Below are 20336 nucleotides of genomic sequence, written 5' to 3' on the forward strand. Positions count from 1 at the left end.
GTCAAGAGCCCTGACAATATTGAATTCGCACCCTTAACTCACACTTGCCAACCAAACTCAATACACAAACCCACTACACATGTGCCAACGGAAGACTTGCCCACATGCATAGTAATCAAGATGGTTCGCTGAGCCTACTAACTCCGACTAAATGTACGTTTGGACCAGAATGTTGAAAGATTTGCCAAGGTTGATTGACAAATTCAGGAAGCTTTAAGTTGTTAAAATGGAAAAAAAGACTTGATTTAAAAAGTTTGCTTTAAGACTTTGATACTCCACACGTGGGCAAAATTCTGACTTGCATCATTTCAAGATGCAATTGATCCTTCATTCCCAATTATGGTTGTAAGTAGGAGTTCCTATGCATTTGTCCCCATTAACATTGACTGCATCTGACAATATTTTGAGCATTACTTCCCTGTTTGATTTTAAAATTGTTCTGATCAATGTACTTCATATAACATTAAAGCAATAGAAACATGCCAACTTGGCCCTTCTAGTCCTTGCTGAACAATTTCTCCTACTCACCTACACTCAACCCATAGCCCTCTATTCCTTTCCTGTCCATCTATCTATCCAACTTCTAGCATTCATACTTAACTGCATTAAACTCCATCTGCCATCTTTCAGCCCACTCTTAACTGGCCTAAATCCCTCTGAAAGCTTTGAAACCCTTCTTCACTATTCACAGCTCCACCTATCTTAGTATCTAATTTACCACCCCATCATCAATGTACTTGACAAATAGTGATGGACCCAATACTGAACCCTGAGGCACACCACTAGTCACTGGTTTCCAATCTGACAAATGGTTATCTACCACTACTCTCTGGCATCTCCCATTCAACCATTGTTGAATCCATTTTACTACTTCAATGTTGATATCTAATTATTGAACCTTCCTAAATAATCTTCCCTGAGGAACTTTATCAAATGCTCATCAACTTTCCTAGTAACCTCCTCAAAAAAATTCAATAAGTTTTTCAAGCTTGATTTTCCCCTCAAATCTATGTTGACTGTTCCTAATCAAACCCTGTGTATCCAAATATTTATATATAACATCTCTAAGAAAACTTTCCATTAACTTACCCACCACTAATGACACACTTACAAGCCTATAATTACTAGATTTACTCATTGCACCTTTTTTAAACAATGGAACTACAATCCTCTGGCATCATTCCTGTTACTCATGATATTTTAAATATCTCTGTCAAAGCTACTATTTCTGCACTAACCTCCCTCAAGGTCCTATGGAATATCTTGTCAGGACATTGCAATGTGTAAGATAAAGCCACCTTTATTTTACTTAAAAGTGCCAGTACTTCCTCTTCCTTAATTATCATCATTTCCATAACTTCCCTACTTATTTCCCCTACTTTACATGGATCAATATCATTCTCCTTAGTAAATACTGAAGAAAAATAACTGTTCAAAATCTCCCCCATCTCTTGGCTCCACGCATAGCTGTCCAGGGGACCAATTTATCTCCCATTATCCTTTAGCTCCGAATATATCTAAAAACCCTGGATTTATTTTCATTTTACTTGATAAAGCATCCTCATCTCCTCTTGGCTAGTCACATTTTGTCCTTGAGATTCTTTTTACTTGCTTTATATTCCTCTAACACTTCATTTACTTCTGTCTATACTTTTTGAACCTCTTTTTCTGAACCATATTTCCAATAATCCTTGAAAACCAAGGTTCTCTAAAACTTTTAACCTTTCCTTTCATCCTAACATACCATCTCTGTACCCTTAAAAAAACTTTTTGCCTATGAATGCACTCCATTCTTCCCGTAAAACAATTTATCCCAGTCCACACCTTCCAAATCCATTCTCATCATGACAAATGACATTCTGTCCTTCAAGGACTTACTCTTGAGAACACTCCAAAATCCTTCATTTGGATTTCTATAACTTGTATATTTGAATATTTAAATGCCAATGTTGTCTTTGCAGACTTTCATGTTTTACTCTATTATCAGACATAGTGATTGAAGTAAAAGCACAATCCTGGAGAAACTCAATAGGTCAAAGTATACTTTATATAGTAAAGATAAATAACTAACGTTTTGGATTATGTATCTTTCACCTCAGTTTTATGATACCATCTGGTTATAGCAGTGTTGCTCTACTAACAGTGTAAAGCTATACTGAATTTGTTCAATTGTAATGTGCCATTGTTTCAATACTTGTATCTCCTTTGTCTCATCAAACACTAACCTTTTATCAATATTTTTGAATTAGTGTTTTTTTTGTACATGCCTTCCAAACAAGTAGTCTGTCCATCATTTTTTACCTGTGGCCTGACTGGTGGTAATTTCACATGTCAAATTTCCTTAAAGTGGACAGCTCACCCACATCCTCACAGATGGGCATACAGAGGATCTATGGATCCTTTTATGCTGAACTGTATGACATGAAAGTTACAGACCGAGGTCTTGGACGACGACAACAAGTGGGACAGCTGAGTCTCCATCCATTCCTTCCAAATTAGTATGACTCATGGAAGTGATGGTTTACCAGCTGAATTGTACACAGCTCTGTGGGACTGGGTGGGCCCTGACCAGCTGGAGGTATATAACACTATACTCCTGACAGGCAGCATGTCAGACCCCATAAGGAAGGGCATCATCACCCTTATCTTCAAGTGAGAGAGAGGATGTCAGGAATTGGGAGACCCCTATCATTATTAAACATTGACCAAAAATCCTGTTCAAGCCATTGCCAATTGAATCATGTCTGCCCTGGGGCAGGTAATCCACACAGACCAGATCTGTGCAGTTCCAGGAATGACAATCTCTGACAGCCTAGCACTGCTCAAGATACCATTGCCTACATGTAGGACATCTTAGACCAGGTTGGATATAACACACATACACGATTGATGCCCTCTCCAAAATGAGAGGGAGTCTGAAATTTGATTAAACTGCTCTACAAGGACATACTTAGCATAGTCAAAATCAATAGATGGGAAACAGATAGCTTTTCATGAAGTCTGGAGTTAGGCAAGGATGCCCACTATCCCCAATTCTTTTTGAGATTCATAGAATCCTTTGCCGAATCCTTCAGGAAGGATGAGAGCTTAAGAGGAGTAATAATGTCAGGTAGTGAAGGCACTCGGGTCAAGGCCACCCTCTATGTGGACATGTCGCTGTCTTTTGTTTAGACACGATTGGTCTGCAGATTGATCAGAATCTGGCCAGTTTAAGTCTGCATCAGGTGCCAGGGTAAACAGGAACAAGAGCGAGGCAATGCTCTTCGGTGACTGGTCCACCATCCCCATCAGTCTAATCTGATTAACTGAAGGTGTTGAGGATCTGGTTTGGAGGGGCCGAGGAATGCAAAAAGAATTGGTCCGCCAGAAATTTGGTCTGTGGATGCAGGTCTCCCTCTTGATAACAGGGAAGAACATGGTCATCAGGTGCAAGGCACTCTTGGGACTGCAACATATGGTGTAGATGTAGCCAATACCCACACCTTTGCCCTGGTGGTCACTAGAGTGGTTTTCTGGTTCATATGGCAATCCAAGATGGAAGGGGTCCAACAGGTTGCTATGGATGTCACCTGACAAAGGGGGTAAGGGTGTACCCAACATGGCTTTCATTCTAATAACCACCTTTGTGTGTCACTGCATCAGGCAGTATGAGGGCACCAAGTGCTGCTATGTGCTGAGGTTCTACCTGTCAAGGTGATGCAAAGGATAAGCCTGGCCCTGTTTCCTTGCAATGTCCCAGTCAGCTGAAATTTGCCACAACACCTATACTTTGTGGAAAAGATTTCCCAGACCAACCCTTTTGACCACAAGGTCATCAGGCAGTGGCCAGTACGGGACATCCTTCAAAAACCGAGACTCGATGGTCCTGGTGGTGAGTTCCCAGAACAGACCTTCAGGTCATCTGGAAAAATGCCTCATCACTAGGACTCAAACAAGCACCTGACTTGACCTGGCTGGTGGTGAGAGGAGCTGTCCAAGTCAGATCCTTCCTGTACAACTGGAATATCACCCACCGTACATGTTGTCGTCGAGATGACTGGTCGAGTGGAGAAAGTCGGCCACCTCTTTGCTGAATGCAGATTTGCAAAGAGAGTGTGAAGAAGGATGCAAAGGTCCTTGTCAACATTCATCCCCAGCAGTAGTGTGACAGAAGACTCTCTGATCTATAGGCTGATACTGGGGATGCACTCAGAGTCAAACATCCAGAAGTGCTGGAAGACCATGAACTTAGTGAAAGATGCACTTTGGTCTCCCTGAAACCTGTCGGTCTTTCAGTACATGTAGATGTCAGTGAGGGAATGCTGCCGACTGGGACTTTCAGGCTGCAGGAGTAAGGGTAAGATGCTTGGTGCAGACAACACGAGGATGCTGTGGTCACGGTCTAGAGTCCTCCCATTGCGAGACATTGAGAGGCTGAGACTAAGAAGAACAATAGAAAGTAGCAACAAGGTGCCACAGGGGTGGTAATAGGGTATGTACATAACAATGTACATTGAAGGGAATATATACATATATATATATTTGACACTATAGGTATGAAAAGACTGAATCATTTATTTAATTTAGACCCTTTCGGCCCATGAGCCCGTACTGCCCAATTACATCCGATTGACTTATACCCCTGGCACGTTTTGAAGGGTGGGAGGAAACCAGAGCCCCTGGGGTAAACCCACGCAGACACAGGAAGACCGTACAAACTCTTTACAGACAGCGCAGGATTCAAACTCAAATTCCACTTAGAATCGCTGCCACTGTTAACTAACCGTGCCAGCCCATTATTATGAATAGTCTATTTTTGGAAAAATAAATTCTGGATCACATTCCACTCGAAAATATAAATTCAAAATATAAACCATACCTCCTTTGTCCTGTGAAATATAACAATCTTTTATATATATATATCTATATCTATAGATATATATTAGAACGACTGAAATTTCAGTGGCATGCTCTATTCCATGATCAGATTTCAAATTATCCTTGAAGGGAAAACCAATACCCGTGAGCATAAAGCTCTCCAAAATGCAGTGGACACAGCCCAGGGACATCACAGGCCAATCTCTCCCCACTATGGAGTACATAAGACACCCAGCACACGCTCTGTTCTCGCTGCTGCCACAGGTGGAGGGGCCTCAAGACTCGCACCACCAGATTCAGGAACACCCTGCTACCCCTCCACCATCACACTCAACGACAAACTCGATCAGGGGCTGTGTCAGGACTCTTACTTTTGCACTTTATTGATTGACTGCGTCCCAAGAGCAACCATGCAGCCGAACCATTTCAGGGGCGGTGAAGGAACGCAACCCTTTCAGCGGCGGGGAGACCAACATCTCGTTACCGCCCCTTCTGTAATCTCGCGCGATTTGCAAACGGACCAATGATGTGCAGCGCATGCGTCGATCCTCTTCCTTTGACGACCAAAGGAGTCGGTGGAGCCTGGTAAGATTCCAGGGTTAAATCTGCTGACATCCGAGGCCTTGTGCACTTCTCTGGGCGAACCAGCCGTAGGCTTTGTTCTGGGGGATCATTTCAACGACGTTTGTGTCAATATTTTTGAAATTCGGCGGCCGATCGTTTCGTCGAAGCTCTCGGGGCCTGGTGGAAGGGTCGGCGCCTCCTGTCGGCTCGGACTCCGTTCCTGGGAGCTGCGTTTCTTCACCTTTCCCCATTCCGCTAGATCCAGCAGTGGCCTAAATTTCTTTCTCTCTGTGCAGCCGCCATGAAGTTCAACCCATTTGTAACGTCTTCCCGGAGGAAGAACCGCAAGAGACACTTCAATGCTCCATCTCACGTCCGCAGGAAAATCATGTCCTCGCCGCTGTCTAAGGAGTTGAGGCAAAAATACAATGTTCGTTCAATGCCCATCCGCAAGGATGATGAGGTTCAGGTATGGAAAGTTCTGAAACTAATCTGGGATTCTATTTAGTATGTAACGGAGTGCTCATTCCCGGTTTGTTGTAATATGCCAACAAGCGGCAGCACGGTGAGCCCCAGCAGTTTGTAGGTTTCTTCCCACCGTTCAAAACGTACTGGGGTGTAAATTGGGCGGCACGGACTCGTGGGCCTAAATGGCCACTTCTCGTGCTGTATGTCTGCATTTTTTAAAAAAAGTTAAAAGAACATACTGATAAGGTGCAAGAACTGCATTGACTCGGAGGATACAGTAAAAGTGAGAGATGGGTTTGGCTTTTCTGTCGATACACTCTGCATTGAAACTTGGCAGACCTATTTGAAATGCAATTATTAAGTGTACATCAGCATTTTCAGTTTTAAGCATTTTTAAGTTATTGCCATGACGTTAAGGTGGTAAAGTTGAGTTTTGGTGACCCATTTGGTCGAATATAGCACAGAAGTAATCACGTACCGAGGACATCCTCAAATCTGAAACATGATGTGTGTGGAGGGGAAAATTAAACTGCTGGAGGAATTCAATCCAGCAATGGGAGGGTCAGAACATAAAAGACAAGAGTCAGCTCTTCAAGCCTGCTTTACCAACAAGATAACTGTTTTTCTTCTATACCCTCAACATGACTTTTCTGCCCTGTCCTCTTATCCCATGGCTCTAATATCTAGAAATCCATTTAATTGTGTTTTGAATGCAATGCAGGCTGGAGAATTTAAGTTCACTCCCCTCTCTTCACTGAGAGAGTTTCACCTTATTTAAATGACCTACCTTTCATATGTTTGAGTCCTTAGATCAGCAATAAAATGTCCTGTGTTTAATATTAGGGCTAGGGAAATGCTAATCAACACAAATTACCATGCTTGTGGGACTGAAAGTTGATAAATTCCCAGGAATTGATAACTGGCATCCTATGATTTTAAAGAAATGAATGTACTGGCTATCATTTTTCTTAAATTCCACACATGTTAGAATGGTTCCCACAAATTGGAAAATAGCAAATGTAACCTCTGAAAGAAAGGAAAGAGATTGGGGAACTGTAGAACAGGTAGCCTGATTCAGTTGCAGAGAACATGATGGAATTTGTCATAATAGAAGGGGCACTTGGTATTGGGCAGAGTGGAGATGGGAGTGGTTGCATTTGGCAAATTTATTGGTATTTTTTAAAATGGTATCAAGCATATTAGGTAGGTCAACAATTGGATGTGTTTTTGGATTTCAAGAAGTTCCGTGAGATTAATAAGAATTCAACCTTGGGGCTTGAGTTGGGATAAGTGGGAAATTTACATTGGCAGTTTAATTGGGGATTCCATGGGATTGGTGTTGAGACTAACTCTAACAACCAAGGTTGATGATATAGGTGAGGGGATTGTGTGTTACATATTGAAGTTTGGTAATGATACAAAGCTGTGTGGCACCATGGGCTGTGAGGAGGATGGAAGAAGACTGGGGGATGTAGAAATGCAAGGTAAAAGGAAGTATGTAGGAAAAGTTAAATCTGTTTTTGGCAAGAAAAAGTGACAAAAGCAGAATGTTTTCAATTAAATCTAAATTATAAATTTAGGCATATAGCACGATAACAGGCTATTTTGGCCCTCGAGTCTGCCACCCAATTAACCTGCACCCTGGCACATTTCAAATAGTGGGAGGAAACCAGAACTCTCAGGGAGAATATACAAACTCCTTACAGACAACGTGGAATTCGCACCCTGATGCCCAATCGCTGGCGCTGTAAAGGCATTGCGCTAACTGCTATACCAACCCGTGTCGCCCTAAATGGTGAGCTTGGGGGAAAAAATCTCACGGACATCAGGAATTAAATATTTTTGTACACAATTCCCTTGAAGTGTACATGCAGGTTCAAAAAATGGACAAACAAAATGTTGGTATTTGAGGACAATTTTAGTTTCAATTGAGGTCTTGTTTCAATTGTACAAGGCTGCTGAAATAATTGTGCACAGGTCTGATCTTCCTACTCAAGCAAGATGCCCTTCCTGTAGAAGGGACTGCAGCACTGATTCTCCATATGAATTTTTTGCTTGACACGTTTTCATGGGGAGAGTGCAAGGAGACGAGATATCTACTTGTGTTTAGTAGAGGGAGGGTGTAATTGGATTGCATTTTAATTCTTTTGATCATTGTGCATGCTGCCTTGAACTATTTTGACTAGTCACAGATTGACATTGTTTTTGTTTTATAATCTTTGCTTTATCCATTACTCCTTTCTTGTGTTGGCTCCCAACTTAATCCGCATAGGATTCCAAAATGGCATCAGCCATCTCAACTTTATCTACAATCCTCAGACAACTGAGTTCCTCTGGCTGTGGCCTCTTAAGACATTCACCACCCCGTTTGCACCACTGTTCATGGCTATAAGCTTTGTAGTTAGAGATACTGGAATTTTAATCCCAGGCCCATCTCCCTTTTTTGGGGGTTTAACTAAAATCTTGTTTAAGAAGTTTTTAATTTTCTTTGCTTTTATTTCCTCTTTAATATATTTTGAATTATTTTTTCTACATTTGTGTGTTAACTATTTTAGAAAGTTTTTCATGAAAGATGCACTGTCCCCTAGTACCTTGGGACTAAATTGATCAATTTTATTGTAAAGTGGTTCCGTTTGATTCAACTTATTATGGGTCAATATTGAAAATGGGTCCACATACCAAGATCTTAAGAACAGTGAAATGTGTTCAAATGTCAACTGGCAATAAGTAGGATATTTTGCTTGTGTTCGTATTAAACCTGTGAATCTTTTTTGATAACGTATGCAGGTCGTCAGAGGTCATTACAAGGGCCAGCAGATTGGGAAAGTTGTCCAAGTATACAGGAAGAAGTATGTCATCTATATTGAGCGTGTGCAGCGTGAAAAAGCCAATGGTACGACAGTTCATGTTGGCATTCATCCCAGCAAGGTAGGAGCTACAACAGAATCTGGTTTGTGTAAACGTGTGTACATACTTGTCTTGGTGTAATGGTGGGAAAAATATTTTATCTGTACATCTCTTGTATAAGCCATGCATTTGTGAAAGATTGAAGCATTTAAGCTAATTTTTAAGGCCTCTGAATGTGCTTCCCTGTCATTTCCCAGCATGCAACAAAATCTTAAGGCCTCAAGTAATGGGAAGATTGCTTGGAACATCTTTGGCATTAAATAAATACATGCCATGGGTGTTATAATTGATTTTCTAACTAATGATTCATATTGTTTTCTGTTTTTAATTTTGATTTTGTTGCCTAATTTAATCCATGAACGTGTGAATTGTGTGTGATATATGTATAATTCTTGCAGGTCGTGATTACTAGGCTCAAGCTGGATAAGGATCGAAAGAAGATCCTGGAACGCAAAGCTAAATCTCGCCAAGTTGGCAAGGATAAGGGGAAATACAAGGAAGAATCCATTGAAAAAATGCAGGAGTGATTTTTATGTTCTGTCTCACTTACTTTAAATAAAAACTCCGGGGAAAAAGTTACATGCTATTTAGTTTTTTAATGAAAAATACTTCTCGTTGCCACTGTTCACAAAAAAAAAATTGATTTCAAACCTAAGTATATTTTGAGATCATTCTATTTCTGTTGCACCTACACTAGAAATAATCACTTGTGATATTCCTCTGCAGTGAATCGAGAGACCCCTTCCATATGTGTAAAGTTTGTAAACCAATGAGTTGGGAGTAAAATAGCATACCTGCCTGTGGGGAAAGTCTCCATTTATAAAAAGAAATCAACAGATTTTGAAGAATTGCACATAAAATATTGATTGAACAGTACCATTGATCCACCTAATCCCAAATTCTGATTGCACATGTGCTTTCTTTTTTTTTTTTTTAAATTTTTTTATTTTTCACACCATAAATCGCATTAGCCATGATATACACTATTTCATTTTCACACATATACAGTGACTTTTTCTCCCCCCCCCCCCTTTCCTCCCAAACCACCCCCCCACCCCCCCCCCTCTCATCCATTTTAGGTATACAATCTAGGTTGCATTAAGCCAGTCAGACAATGTTGTCATTCAACAAAATTACACCAGAAATTCTACTGAGTCCATTCTTTTCTTTCCTTCTCCTTCCATCAACTTAGGTAATGTTTGTCCCCGGTAGGTTTTCGCTATTGTATTTAATGTAAGGCTCCTATACTTGTTCGAATATTTCAATATTATTTCTTAACCAATATGTTATTTTTTCTAATGGAATACATTTATTCATTTAAATTTGGTAGTTTCTTCCTTTTAATTTGGTTATGTATTCCATTAATATTTAAAGACATATAGTTCAGCGTAGCCCTTTTATATTTTGTTTATCTTCTCTTTCCGTTTTTCCATCATTACCTTTCCTCCTTTTCCATTTCTGTTTTCTTATTTTCAACTCTTTCTAAGACAACATTCCTACAACATCTAACATTTTCCTTATTCTCCTATTTCTATCTTATTTATCCCCAATCTCCCCTTCACCTCCTGAGTTGTCCTTTATCCCTTGTCGGACAACCACATCTCCCCTCTCCATTTGGATTTGCGAATCCACTCGCAAGCGTCAACTGATTTTGCAGTGACCGCTATTTTCCCCCACCCCGCCTCCCCCAGAAAAGATTTCACTTTTCATATGTCACAAAGGTCCCTCTTTTAATTCCCTCCTTATTCTCTCTATTCCATTACCTTCCCTTATTAATTCTTGTCTATACTATCTATATTTTCCTCTAAGTACAGATACATTCACGTATGCACATTGTCTCTATTCACTCTTATACCTCTTTACCTGCATACATATCAATCGTGATCATTTTTACTCTCATTACCCGTCTTCATCCCTCAGTCTATTTTTGTCTTTACCCACATACATATCAGTCGTGATCATTTTAGCTCTCATTACCCGTCTTCCTCCCTCAGTCTATTTTTGTAATTGTTCTGCAAATTTTCGTGCTTCTTCTGGATCCGAGAATAGTCTGTTTTGTTGTCCTGGAATAAATATTTTCAATACCGCTGGATGCTTTAGTATAAATTTATACCCTTTCTTCCATAAAATCGCCTTTGCTGTATTGAACTCTTTTCTCTTCTTTAGGAGTTCAAAACTTATATCTGGATAAATGAAGATTTTTTGCCCTTTATACTCCAGTGGTTTGTTGCCCTCTCTTACTTTTTCCATTGTCTTCTCCAGTACCTTTTCTCTTGTAGTATATCTTAGGAATTTTACTACAATAGATCTTGGTTTTTGTTGTGGTTGTGGTTTAGAGGCCAATACTCTATGTGCCCTTTCTATTTCCATTTCATGCTGTAGTTCTGGACATCCTAGGGTCTTAGGGATCCACTCTTTTATAAACTCCCTCATATTCTTGCCTTCTTCATCTTCCTTAAGGCCCACTATCTTTATGTTATTTCTTCTGTTATGGTTTTCCATTGTATCTATTTTTTGAGCTAGTAGTTCTTGTGTCTCTTTAGTTTTTTTATTAGATTTCTCCAATTTCTTTTTTAAGTCTTCTACCTCCATTTCTGCTGCTACTGCCCGCTCTTCCATCTTGTCCATTTTTTTTCCCATTTCTGTTAAGGTCATCTCCATTTTAATTATTTTCTCTTCTGTGTTGTTTATTCTTTTTCTTAAATCCTTAAATTCCTGTGTTTGCCATTCTTTAAATGACTCCATGTATCCTTTAATAAGAGCAAGTATATCCTTTACCTTGCCTATCTTTTCTTCTTCTATTTCCCCATACTCTTCCTCTTCTTCTTCCTCTGGGTTGACCATCTGTTGTTTCTTTGTTGCCCTTTCCTCCTCTTCTTTCTTGTTTCTATTGTCTTCTGTGGTCTCTTCTTGCTGCAGGTGTTCTGCAGCTGTCGTTGCCGGCTGTGGAGATCGACTCCCCAGCTGGTCCCCCCTCCCGTCGGTGTGTTTTTTTCATGCGCGGTTGCGCACTTTTACTCGGCTCTGCGAGCCATTTTTGTAGTCCATTATTTACCGACCTGAGGGAGCGGGTTTCTCTCTCCGCAGCGGGCCTCTTCGGACAGGTAAGGCCTTCACCTTTTTCCTCCTTTGTCTTCTCTTCCTCTCTTCTTACCGTTGCTTTCGACTTTTCTTTTTTTGTCGTCATCTTCTTTCCACCTTTATACTCACTTTTCTGTAACTTTTATTTCTGTGCCTTTGTGTTTTCTCTTGTTTTTCCCGACTTTTCTGGAGAGGGCTGGAGTTCACCGTCCGGCCACTACTCCCTCACGTGACTCCTCCCGCACATGTGCTTTCTTTGATGATATTATGGTTTAGAATTATTGTGCTGAGATTCTTATGGAATTTATTTCAGGTGTAATTTTGAGCGTAAAACTGGTGTAATATTAGATTGAGGATAATATACTACAGTGTCGTGAGTGTTTTAATAGGTGTCTGGTGATATTTATCAGTTATACATTATACAGATGTACCTAGATGGGTTTTTAGATAGTACCATTTTACAAATCTGAACATGCTATAGGAAGTTGAAGAAGCCAAACAAGCACTGTTTCTTTGAGTAATTACCATGGTATTCTGCACTCATTCTGTTTAAAGGCTTGTTTCTTTGTTTCTTTCCTTCCCCCCAACCCTAGAATGGTGACTTAAAATGTACCCTCTTGACCTGCAATCTCCTGTTCATATTGGCATTTTCTGCAATAGTACACCCAAATTTTATTTTGGGGTGAGATACAATTCATTTTACAATTCTCAATGTAGCATGTCATTTATTCCTACTCAAAGAAAGACTTGACAAAATCTAAATTTCATTTGCAATAACTACATTGATTTCTTTATGGGTGTATGATTGTCATGTTTACAGGCATTTTTTTCCATTTACAATACCTACCCGTTGAAATTTAAATAATTGTGCAAGAAATATGACATTCATGCTTCAACCTTCCATAATTAAAGATAAAAAGAATTTCAATTTTGACCAGATGAAATAACTGACCAGCTATGACATTAAAGTTGCCTGGAAACTGGCCCATTGGTCCACCTTGACCATGCTAGTCAAATTATCTACCTGAGTTGGTCCACATCCCTCTAAATCTTTCCTATCTAAGTGCCTGCCTAAATGTCTTTAAAATGTATCTGTCTCTGCTTCTTGGTAAAAATACCCCTCAGGTTTTTAAATCTTACCTTGGACGAAGACACCAAAGTGCTGGAGAAATTAGGCAGGTTAAGCAGCATCTATATGAAGTGAAGGTGGCATAATCAACATCTGGGCCATATCCCTTTGTCAAGGTAATGAAGACTTGCTGTTTAACTCACCTTGGAGTAATGCTGTTTAATTTTAGACTCTCCTACCCTGGGAAAAGGGCTGTCAGCTTTCGCCTTGATTTTATGTACTTTTATGTTCCAGGGGAAAAAAATCACCACCAGTAACATCCTCGTGAATCTTCTGATCCTTTTGAGATTATTTGTTACTGCACTCATCTTTATGAAAATGTTTTGTACAAATGTCCACCATCGTTCAATACAAAATAATTGCTATGCTACCTGCAGTCTCCAAAGCTGGGTGTTCCCAAGATTCTAGAAGTTCATCTACCTTTCACAGATAAGTAATTAGGGAAATTAACCATACAAAATAATCTAAAAAGTATCACACTTCCATTAAGTCTTGGCATGCAGTCAACAAACGTGAGCTGAGATCGCTAAAACAATAAATGTGCATTACTCAATTTAACCTTATGAATAGGTGTATCTGAGTTTCCATTCCTCTGTGTAGCCAGATGTTAATGCATTTGACAATATTAATAACAGAATTGACCCTTTTTAAGCAAAATTTAATACAAGAATGTTTTATTTTATGATTTGTTGCAGAAATACTATTGGGATCACGTTACTAAGTTTTCAGTAGAATCTATGTTTATTTTCTGCATAGGGAATATGAATCTGAACAGGTTCCTCTAAGTTTTCAATATCGCTGTCTGAATTCTCTTGTGATTTGTCTCGGTGCATCATCTTGTAAACAACCTTCATTGATCCCTGGTGTGAGGGGGAATTGCTCAATGGCTTTAATGTTGTCAGTTCATCTTCAGTAAGTAAAGGTGACACAAGACCATCAAGGCCGCCAGAAGGTGACCTCCTTGGGGATCTGCGTCTGCTGATCACAAATGCCCCACCCATGTGTTCCTCTTTTCGAACAACCTCCACCTGTTTGTGATGAGAACTATTTATTCTAGTACCAATACTGGCTTGAGATTTATGGTATACATCTTTCCCAAATCCTAATTCTTCTTCTTCTGTATTTTCATCATCTGCTTCAATTGTACCCTCGTAATTATCTCCCAACGGAGATGCATTCTGGGAATGTTTCTGAGAGAAACTCTCACTTTCACGTCGAGATAATGAGTGATGACAGAGGAAGCATAGTCTGTCCTTTTTTGTCTCACTTCTCCCATATCTGGGCCCTTTCCCTTTTTTTAATAAATGTGAATTCCCTGTATCATCACCAGCATTTGACAATTGCAAAAGTTGTGCAAATGTTGCATAATCCATGGAAAGGTCCGTAACAGAACGGAAAACTTCTTGGTAATCCAGATATGAAGTATGTCTAACCAGTTTCTCTGATAGAGTTTTAGCAGTTAACAGCGTCCGCTCAGCATTATCAGTCACATCACTCGCAAAAGAAAGCACTTCTTCAGAATACTGAAAAGCAAGCTGTGCTGTTTTCTCACTTTCTCTTGCTTTTTGAGCTGTTGTTGCAGCTGTGATCACTAAATCAACTAGTGCTCGGATCAGGCTTTCTTCACTTTGTGGAGTGACTGAGCTGCAACTAGCACTTGCCTCAGGTTTATTCCCCCGTGACCCGGTGTATGGCTTCAGTGATCCTTGGGGTAATGGGTGGACTTGATTCTTATCCACCTCCATCTCAAGACTGAATTTTAAAAATCTAGTTGTTAGAAATTGATGGAATAATATGATGTTGACCATAGCATTATGATGCAAGCGTGATGTAACAATTATAAAGGACACGTGACATAGCCAAAAACAAGTTTTAAAAAATGCTTAGTTTTTTCCCCCCCTATGGTAGGATGTTTGACAACTTTCTTTTGGTATATTGCATGCTGGAATCTTATATTGAAATATATTTCTCACAATCTTCACTTTTGTGCCAGTTCACAACATTGATACTGATTTATGAGATTCAGGAAATGGTACTAAGAGCACCATGATGGAATCTCAGATTTTATTGAAAGCACAAAATGGAAATAGGCCTTTCAGTGCTTTGAATCCACTATGTCATTCTCTTCGATTATGGCTGCTTATCGAAATTTAATAAACTTTCCTGCTTTCCCCCACATTCCCTGTCTTCTTAAGCCATAAGAACAATATTTAACTTAAGTAAATAATATTTTGGCCTCCATTTCCTTGTGCAGCAGAGAAATCTTCAGGTTCCATTCTTGCTCGTAAATTGCACACCCTTGGTTTTGAGCTGCTGACCCCCTTTACGGGCCACATTCTTGTCTGTCCAAGCCTGTCATAATTTTAAGTTTGAAAGAGGGCTCCTCTTATTCTACTAAACTTTTGCTATTGTTACAGAGTTCTGTGTTGTGTGGTTTTATGTTTAAAAAGTGACAGTTTGCCAAGGTGAAGGTGGATTGCTGAGAGTGGGAGACGGACTGGGCATGTACAGATAATCTAAAAATTTCTGCACTAAGGCAGCCAGAAGGATCCGGTCCAAGCCATTGTTCCTCTCTGCAAGCAACACAAGAAGACAACTTCGAATTTTGGCTCAAAGATCTTTTGGCTTTCATTTACCAAACAAACTGAATTTTGATTATGATCTTTGCTTTGGTTGAGATCAAAGTTTTGTAAATTTTGTGTCTAAGTTTTTCTGTGGGCTGGTTGGAAATATAACTTAGACTTTAATTACATATGTTATATTTAGACTGGGGAATTTATTAGTTTTACAATTATAGAAATTTGCATAGTAACCAGTGGGCATTGTTATAAAAGGGGAATTTTGAATTAGTTTGAAGGTGATGTTTTGTTAATGAAGTAATTGTTCATCTTTACCCCTGTGTGATATGCCTTCTTTGTGGTTGCTGGTTTGATCTTGTAACATAATTTGGGGCATCATCTGGGATCAAACCAATTTGGAAGCTTTAGGGGCGATTGACTTGTGCTTAGTTATCATCGTCTGAGTTTGACTCAACCTCCAGCTTGAAATTAAAAATAAATGGTGAGTGTGTAAATCACCAGCAGAAAAACCAGCAACTATGAATATTGACCAGTTCATAGCGAACCCTTCAGTGGTTAATTTAAAAATGGCTAAAAAGTCAGAACTGATGGTTATAGTTGGCAAGTTAAAACTTCTTACAGTAAAAACTGGGATGAAAAAGAAGGAAATTGCCTGAAAGATTGTTAAGCACTATGTAGGAAAGGGGGTATTTGAAGAAGCTGCATTAGAACAGTTCCAAAGGAGAAAACTTCAGAGGAAGTAAAGTTGGCTTTGAGAAAACTAGAGTCAGGAAAAAAGACAGGCAGAAAGGAAAGCTGAACAGGAAGCAGTAAGGCAGGCAGAAATGGAGGAGAGAGAGAAAGAACGGAAGCACGAGCTAGAACTAGCTAAGTTAAAGTTGACACTAACCCAAGGAGAGGGAGAAGCCCAAAACCCATGTGCTGGTCAGGAGAGGTTTCTGGTCAGTAGAGGAGTGAGGTTAGTTCCTCCATTTGAAGAAGCTGAAATAGATCAGTATTTTCAGCATTTTGAGAAAGTAGCTGTGAATTTAAAATGGCCACCAGACCAGTAGTCACTCCTGCTACAAAGTGTTCTTAAAGGGAAAGCCCAACAGGTATATTTGTGTCTCACGGTACAACAAGCAGCTGATTACAAATTTGTAAAGCAGGCTATACTCCAATCTTATGAACTAGACCCAGAGGCTTATAGACAAAAGTTCAGGAGTTTTTTTTTAAAGCAGAAACCCAACCTTACCTGGATTTTGCTTATAGGAAGGTTGTGTGTGTTTGATCGGTGGTGTGCCACAATGAAAGTAGAAAATAACTTTGATTTATTGAGGGAAATCATTCTGATTGAGAAGATTAAAAATTGTGTTCCTGAAGATATTCAAGTGTACTTGGGAGAGAAAAATATAAAAACTTGGCAAGAATTGGCTAAATTCGCAGAGGAATATGCTTTAACCCACAAGTCTAAGTGGACACCAAGGAAAACTTTTCAAAGGAATACTGCTGATAATCCAAGTAGAGTAGAAAGAAAATCTAGAAGTGAGGTTAAAGGAAGAGAGGAAGAGAAATGGGTGAAGAATTTTTTTTTAATATTATTTGCCACTATTGTAAGAAGCCAGGGCACATAATAGCAAATTGTCCTGTACTGAAAAGGAAGAAAGAGAAAGGGGTGGTACCAACTGCCTGTGTTCAGAGAAAGAAAGTTAGGGATATTTTTAAACCATTCATGACTGAAGGTTTCATTTCAGTTAAAGAAGGATCCAATCAAGTGCCAGTTAAAATCCTGCAGGATACTGGAGCAGCCAATTGCTTGTATTAAACAACGTTTTGAATTTGGTAAGGAGACCGATACAGGAGATATGAATTTAATTAAGGATATTGGTGGTGAAGCAGAACCTATATCTTTGCATAGAATAGTGATGAAATCAGACTTGGTTAAAGGCCCGGTTACAATAGGGATAAGATCAAGTCTGCCAGTGGACAGAGTTTCTCTTTTGTTAGGAAATTATTTAGCAGAGGGTAAAGTCATACCTGCGGTGAAACCACAAGTAAGCCATTGGTTTATGAGTCCGAAAAGGATTTGGAAATCTACCCTGCATGTGCCATTACTAGAGCCATGTCTAGAAAAAAGGTAAAGTCTGTAATGATCCTGTAGTGGAGACGAGCATTGAGGACAAACATAAGGATCCAGCTTTGCTGTTGTCAAGAGAAGAATTAATAGCCAGACAAAACCATGATCCTGATCTTGCTGGGATAAGAGATAAGGTTCTGTCTAACCAGGAAATTGAAACTGTGCCAGTAGGTTACTTTGTTCAAGATGGAATATTGATGAGTCCACAAGTGATACCTGCCAGTGAAAACTGGGCAGTAATAAGGCAAGTTGTAATTCCCAAAACTTACAGGAATGAAATATTAAAGTTGGCTCAGTACACCTTTGGGAGTTCATCTTGGAGTGAAGAAGATGGTAGAAAAGATAAGGAAACAGTTTTATTGGCAGAAATTAAGAAAGGATGTTGTGAACTTTTGTAGAACCTGTCACACTTGTCAACTGGTGGGCAAGCCTAATCAAGGACCACCAGTGGCACCTTTACAACCCAACTCTGCTTTCAGGGAGCCCTTCTCAAAAGTGATAGTGGATTGTGTTGGCTCATTGCCAAAAAGCAAGGCGGGAAATGAATATTTGTTAACACTCATGCACAGCTTCAAGATTTCCAGAGGCTATTCCCCTGAGAAACATTAAAATGAAGACGATTGTGAAAGCTATGCTAAAATTTTTCACACTGTTTGGCCCACCAAGGAACATTCAATTGGACCAAGGGAGTAATTTTATGTCTGGAATATTTCAACAGGTGGTGTATGAATTAGGAGCCCATTGTGTCATCTGCCTATCATCCTGAAAGTCAAGGGGCCTTGGAAAGGTTCCATTTAACTGTGGAAAAATATGATGATGGCTTATTGCATGGAAAATAAAAAGGATTGGGATGAGGGAATCCATTTGTTATCGTTTTCTGTTAGACAACTCAGGAGTCTCTTGGCTTTAGTCCATTTGGTGTTTGGTCATGAAGTCAGGGGTCCATTACTATTGTTGAAAGAACAGTGGATACGTAATGATATACAATGAAATCTGTTGGATTATGTTTTCAGATTACATCAAGCTTGCGAGATGGCAAGAAAAAATGTAAAAACTGCTGGGAAAAATGAAAATTCGGTATGATTTAAAAGCAAAAATTAGGGACATTACCTGGTGACAAAGTATTGGTTTTGTTTCCAATGCAGTCAAACCCTTTGAGAGCTCAGTTTTCAGGACTATATAAGGTGAAATCAAAAATTAACCAGGTCACCTATGTCATTGAGACGCCTGATCGTCAAAAAGAGACACAGGTCTGTCGCGTGAACATGCTTTACCCTTACTTTGAGAAAATGACTGAGGAGGAGACAAGGATTCCAACCAAGGTGCTAGTTATAGAGGAAAGTAAGTGTCGGGGAAGGTCATGGAGTACAGAAAGTGATAAGCCCCAGGCTGGAAAATTCCATAGTTTTGCAAAACGTAGACACCAAGTTAATGCATTTGACTAAATCAGAAAAGGAAGAAATGAAGACATTATGAAATGTAAGGATATATTCCCAGATGTTCCAAGAAGAACTACTCTGGCTTGTCATGATGTGGAGGTCAGTGATGCTAAGCCAGGTAAGTAGCATCCTTACTGAATTAATCAAGAAAAGAGCAGATTGTTGGATCAAGAGGTGGATTATATGATCAAAAATGACTTAATTTGAAAATCAAGTACAAATTGGAGTTCACCCTGTGTTCTGGTGCCTAAGACAGATGGCTCAATTAGGTTTTTAACAGATTATCGAAAGGTAAACATCGTGACAAAGACTGATGTGTTTCCTATACCCAGAATAGATGATTGTATAGATAAGATGGGGAAGGCTAAATTTCTTACAAAGATCTCTTAAAAGGATACTGGTGTGTTCCAATAGTGTGCTGTAGGGGTCAGTGTTGGATCCACTGCTGTATATTACTGACTTGAATAATAATGTAGTTAACATGGTTAGTAGTTGGTGGACAATACTAAAATTGTGGTATAGTGGACAGTGAAGAAAGTTATCTGAGATTTTGATGAATTGGGAAAGCTGCCAAAGAATGGCAGATGGAATTTAAATCAAATAAGTGTGAGGTATTGCACTTTGGGTAAGTTAAACCAGGACAGGGCTTAAACAATAAATGGGGTGGATTGTAGAACACAGAGACTTGGGGGTATAGGTACCTCATTCACAACACAAGTTTACAGGGTGGTGAAGAAGATTTTTGCCATTGAGTATCATGTTACAAATGTAGAAGACATTGGTTAGAGAATACTTGAAGTATTAGATGTACTTTTGGTCATCTAGCTATGGGAATTATATCCTTAAAATGGAAAGGGTGCAAAAAGGGATTCTCACAAGAAGGTTACTGGGACTGGTGGACTTGATTTATAACAAGAGTTTGGGTAAGTTGGGACTTGTCTCTCTGGAGCAAAGGAAGATGATGGAGGACCTTCGAGGTTTATAAAATCACGAGAGGCATAGAAGTCATTGTCTCTTTTCCTGTGTATGGGAATCTAAATCTGAAGGGCATAAATTTAAGGTGATAGGAGAAAGATTTAAGAGGGATCAAAGGGGCATTTTCTTCACACAGAAGGTCGTGGGTATATGGAATGATCCAAGATTGTTTCATTGTCATATAATAAAACAGAAAATGTAATATTACCCAAAATTTCCTC

At 39.5% G+C, this 20336-nt stretch overlaps 1 protein-coding gene across 1 annotated transcript; it reads left to right on the forward strand.

Moving 5' to 3' along the window:
* Positions 1–5375: 5375 nt before the first annotated feature.
* On the forward strand, positions 5376–9375 carry rpl26 (ribosomal protein L26). The gene is made up of 4 exons (XM_069898840.1): positions 5376–5442; positions 5718–5890; positions 8677–8817; positions 9195–9375. The coding sequence occupies exons 2-4, from the start codon at positions 5723–5725 to the stop codon at positions 9321–9323; spliced, it is 438 nt and encodes a 145-aa protein (XP_069754941.1). The 5' UTR covers positions 5376–5442; positions 5718–5722; the 3' UTR covers positions 9324–9375.
* The last annotated feature ends 10961 nt before the right edge of the window (positions 9376–20336 follow it).

Source organism: Narcine bancroftii, chromosome 9, assembly GCF_036971445.1.
Source record: "Narcine bancroftii isolate sNarBan1 chromosome 9, sNarBan1.hap1, whole genome shotgun sequence".
Taxonomy (NCBI): Eukaryota; Metazoa; Chordata; class Chondrichthyes; order Torpediniformes; family Narcinidae; genus Narcine; species Narcine bancroftii.

What these genes read in the sequence shown, in the direction of transcription:
- rpl26 (XM_069898840.1), top strand. Translation starts at nt 5,723, where the DNA reads ATGAAGTTCAACCCATTTGTAACGTCTTCCCGGAGGAAGAACCGCAAG. An exon ending in GCAAGGATGATGAGGTTCAG is followed by an intron (nt 5,891 to 8,676) that starts GTATGGAAAGTT and finishes TAACGTATGCAG; the next exon opens with GTCGTCAGAGGTCATTACAA. An exon ending in TTGGCATTCATCCCAGCAAG is followed by an intron (nt 8,818 to 9,194) that starts GTAGGAGCTACA and finishes TAATTCTTGCAG; the next exon opens with GTCGTGATTACTAGGCTCAA.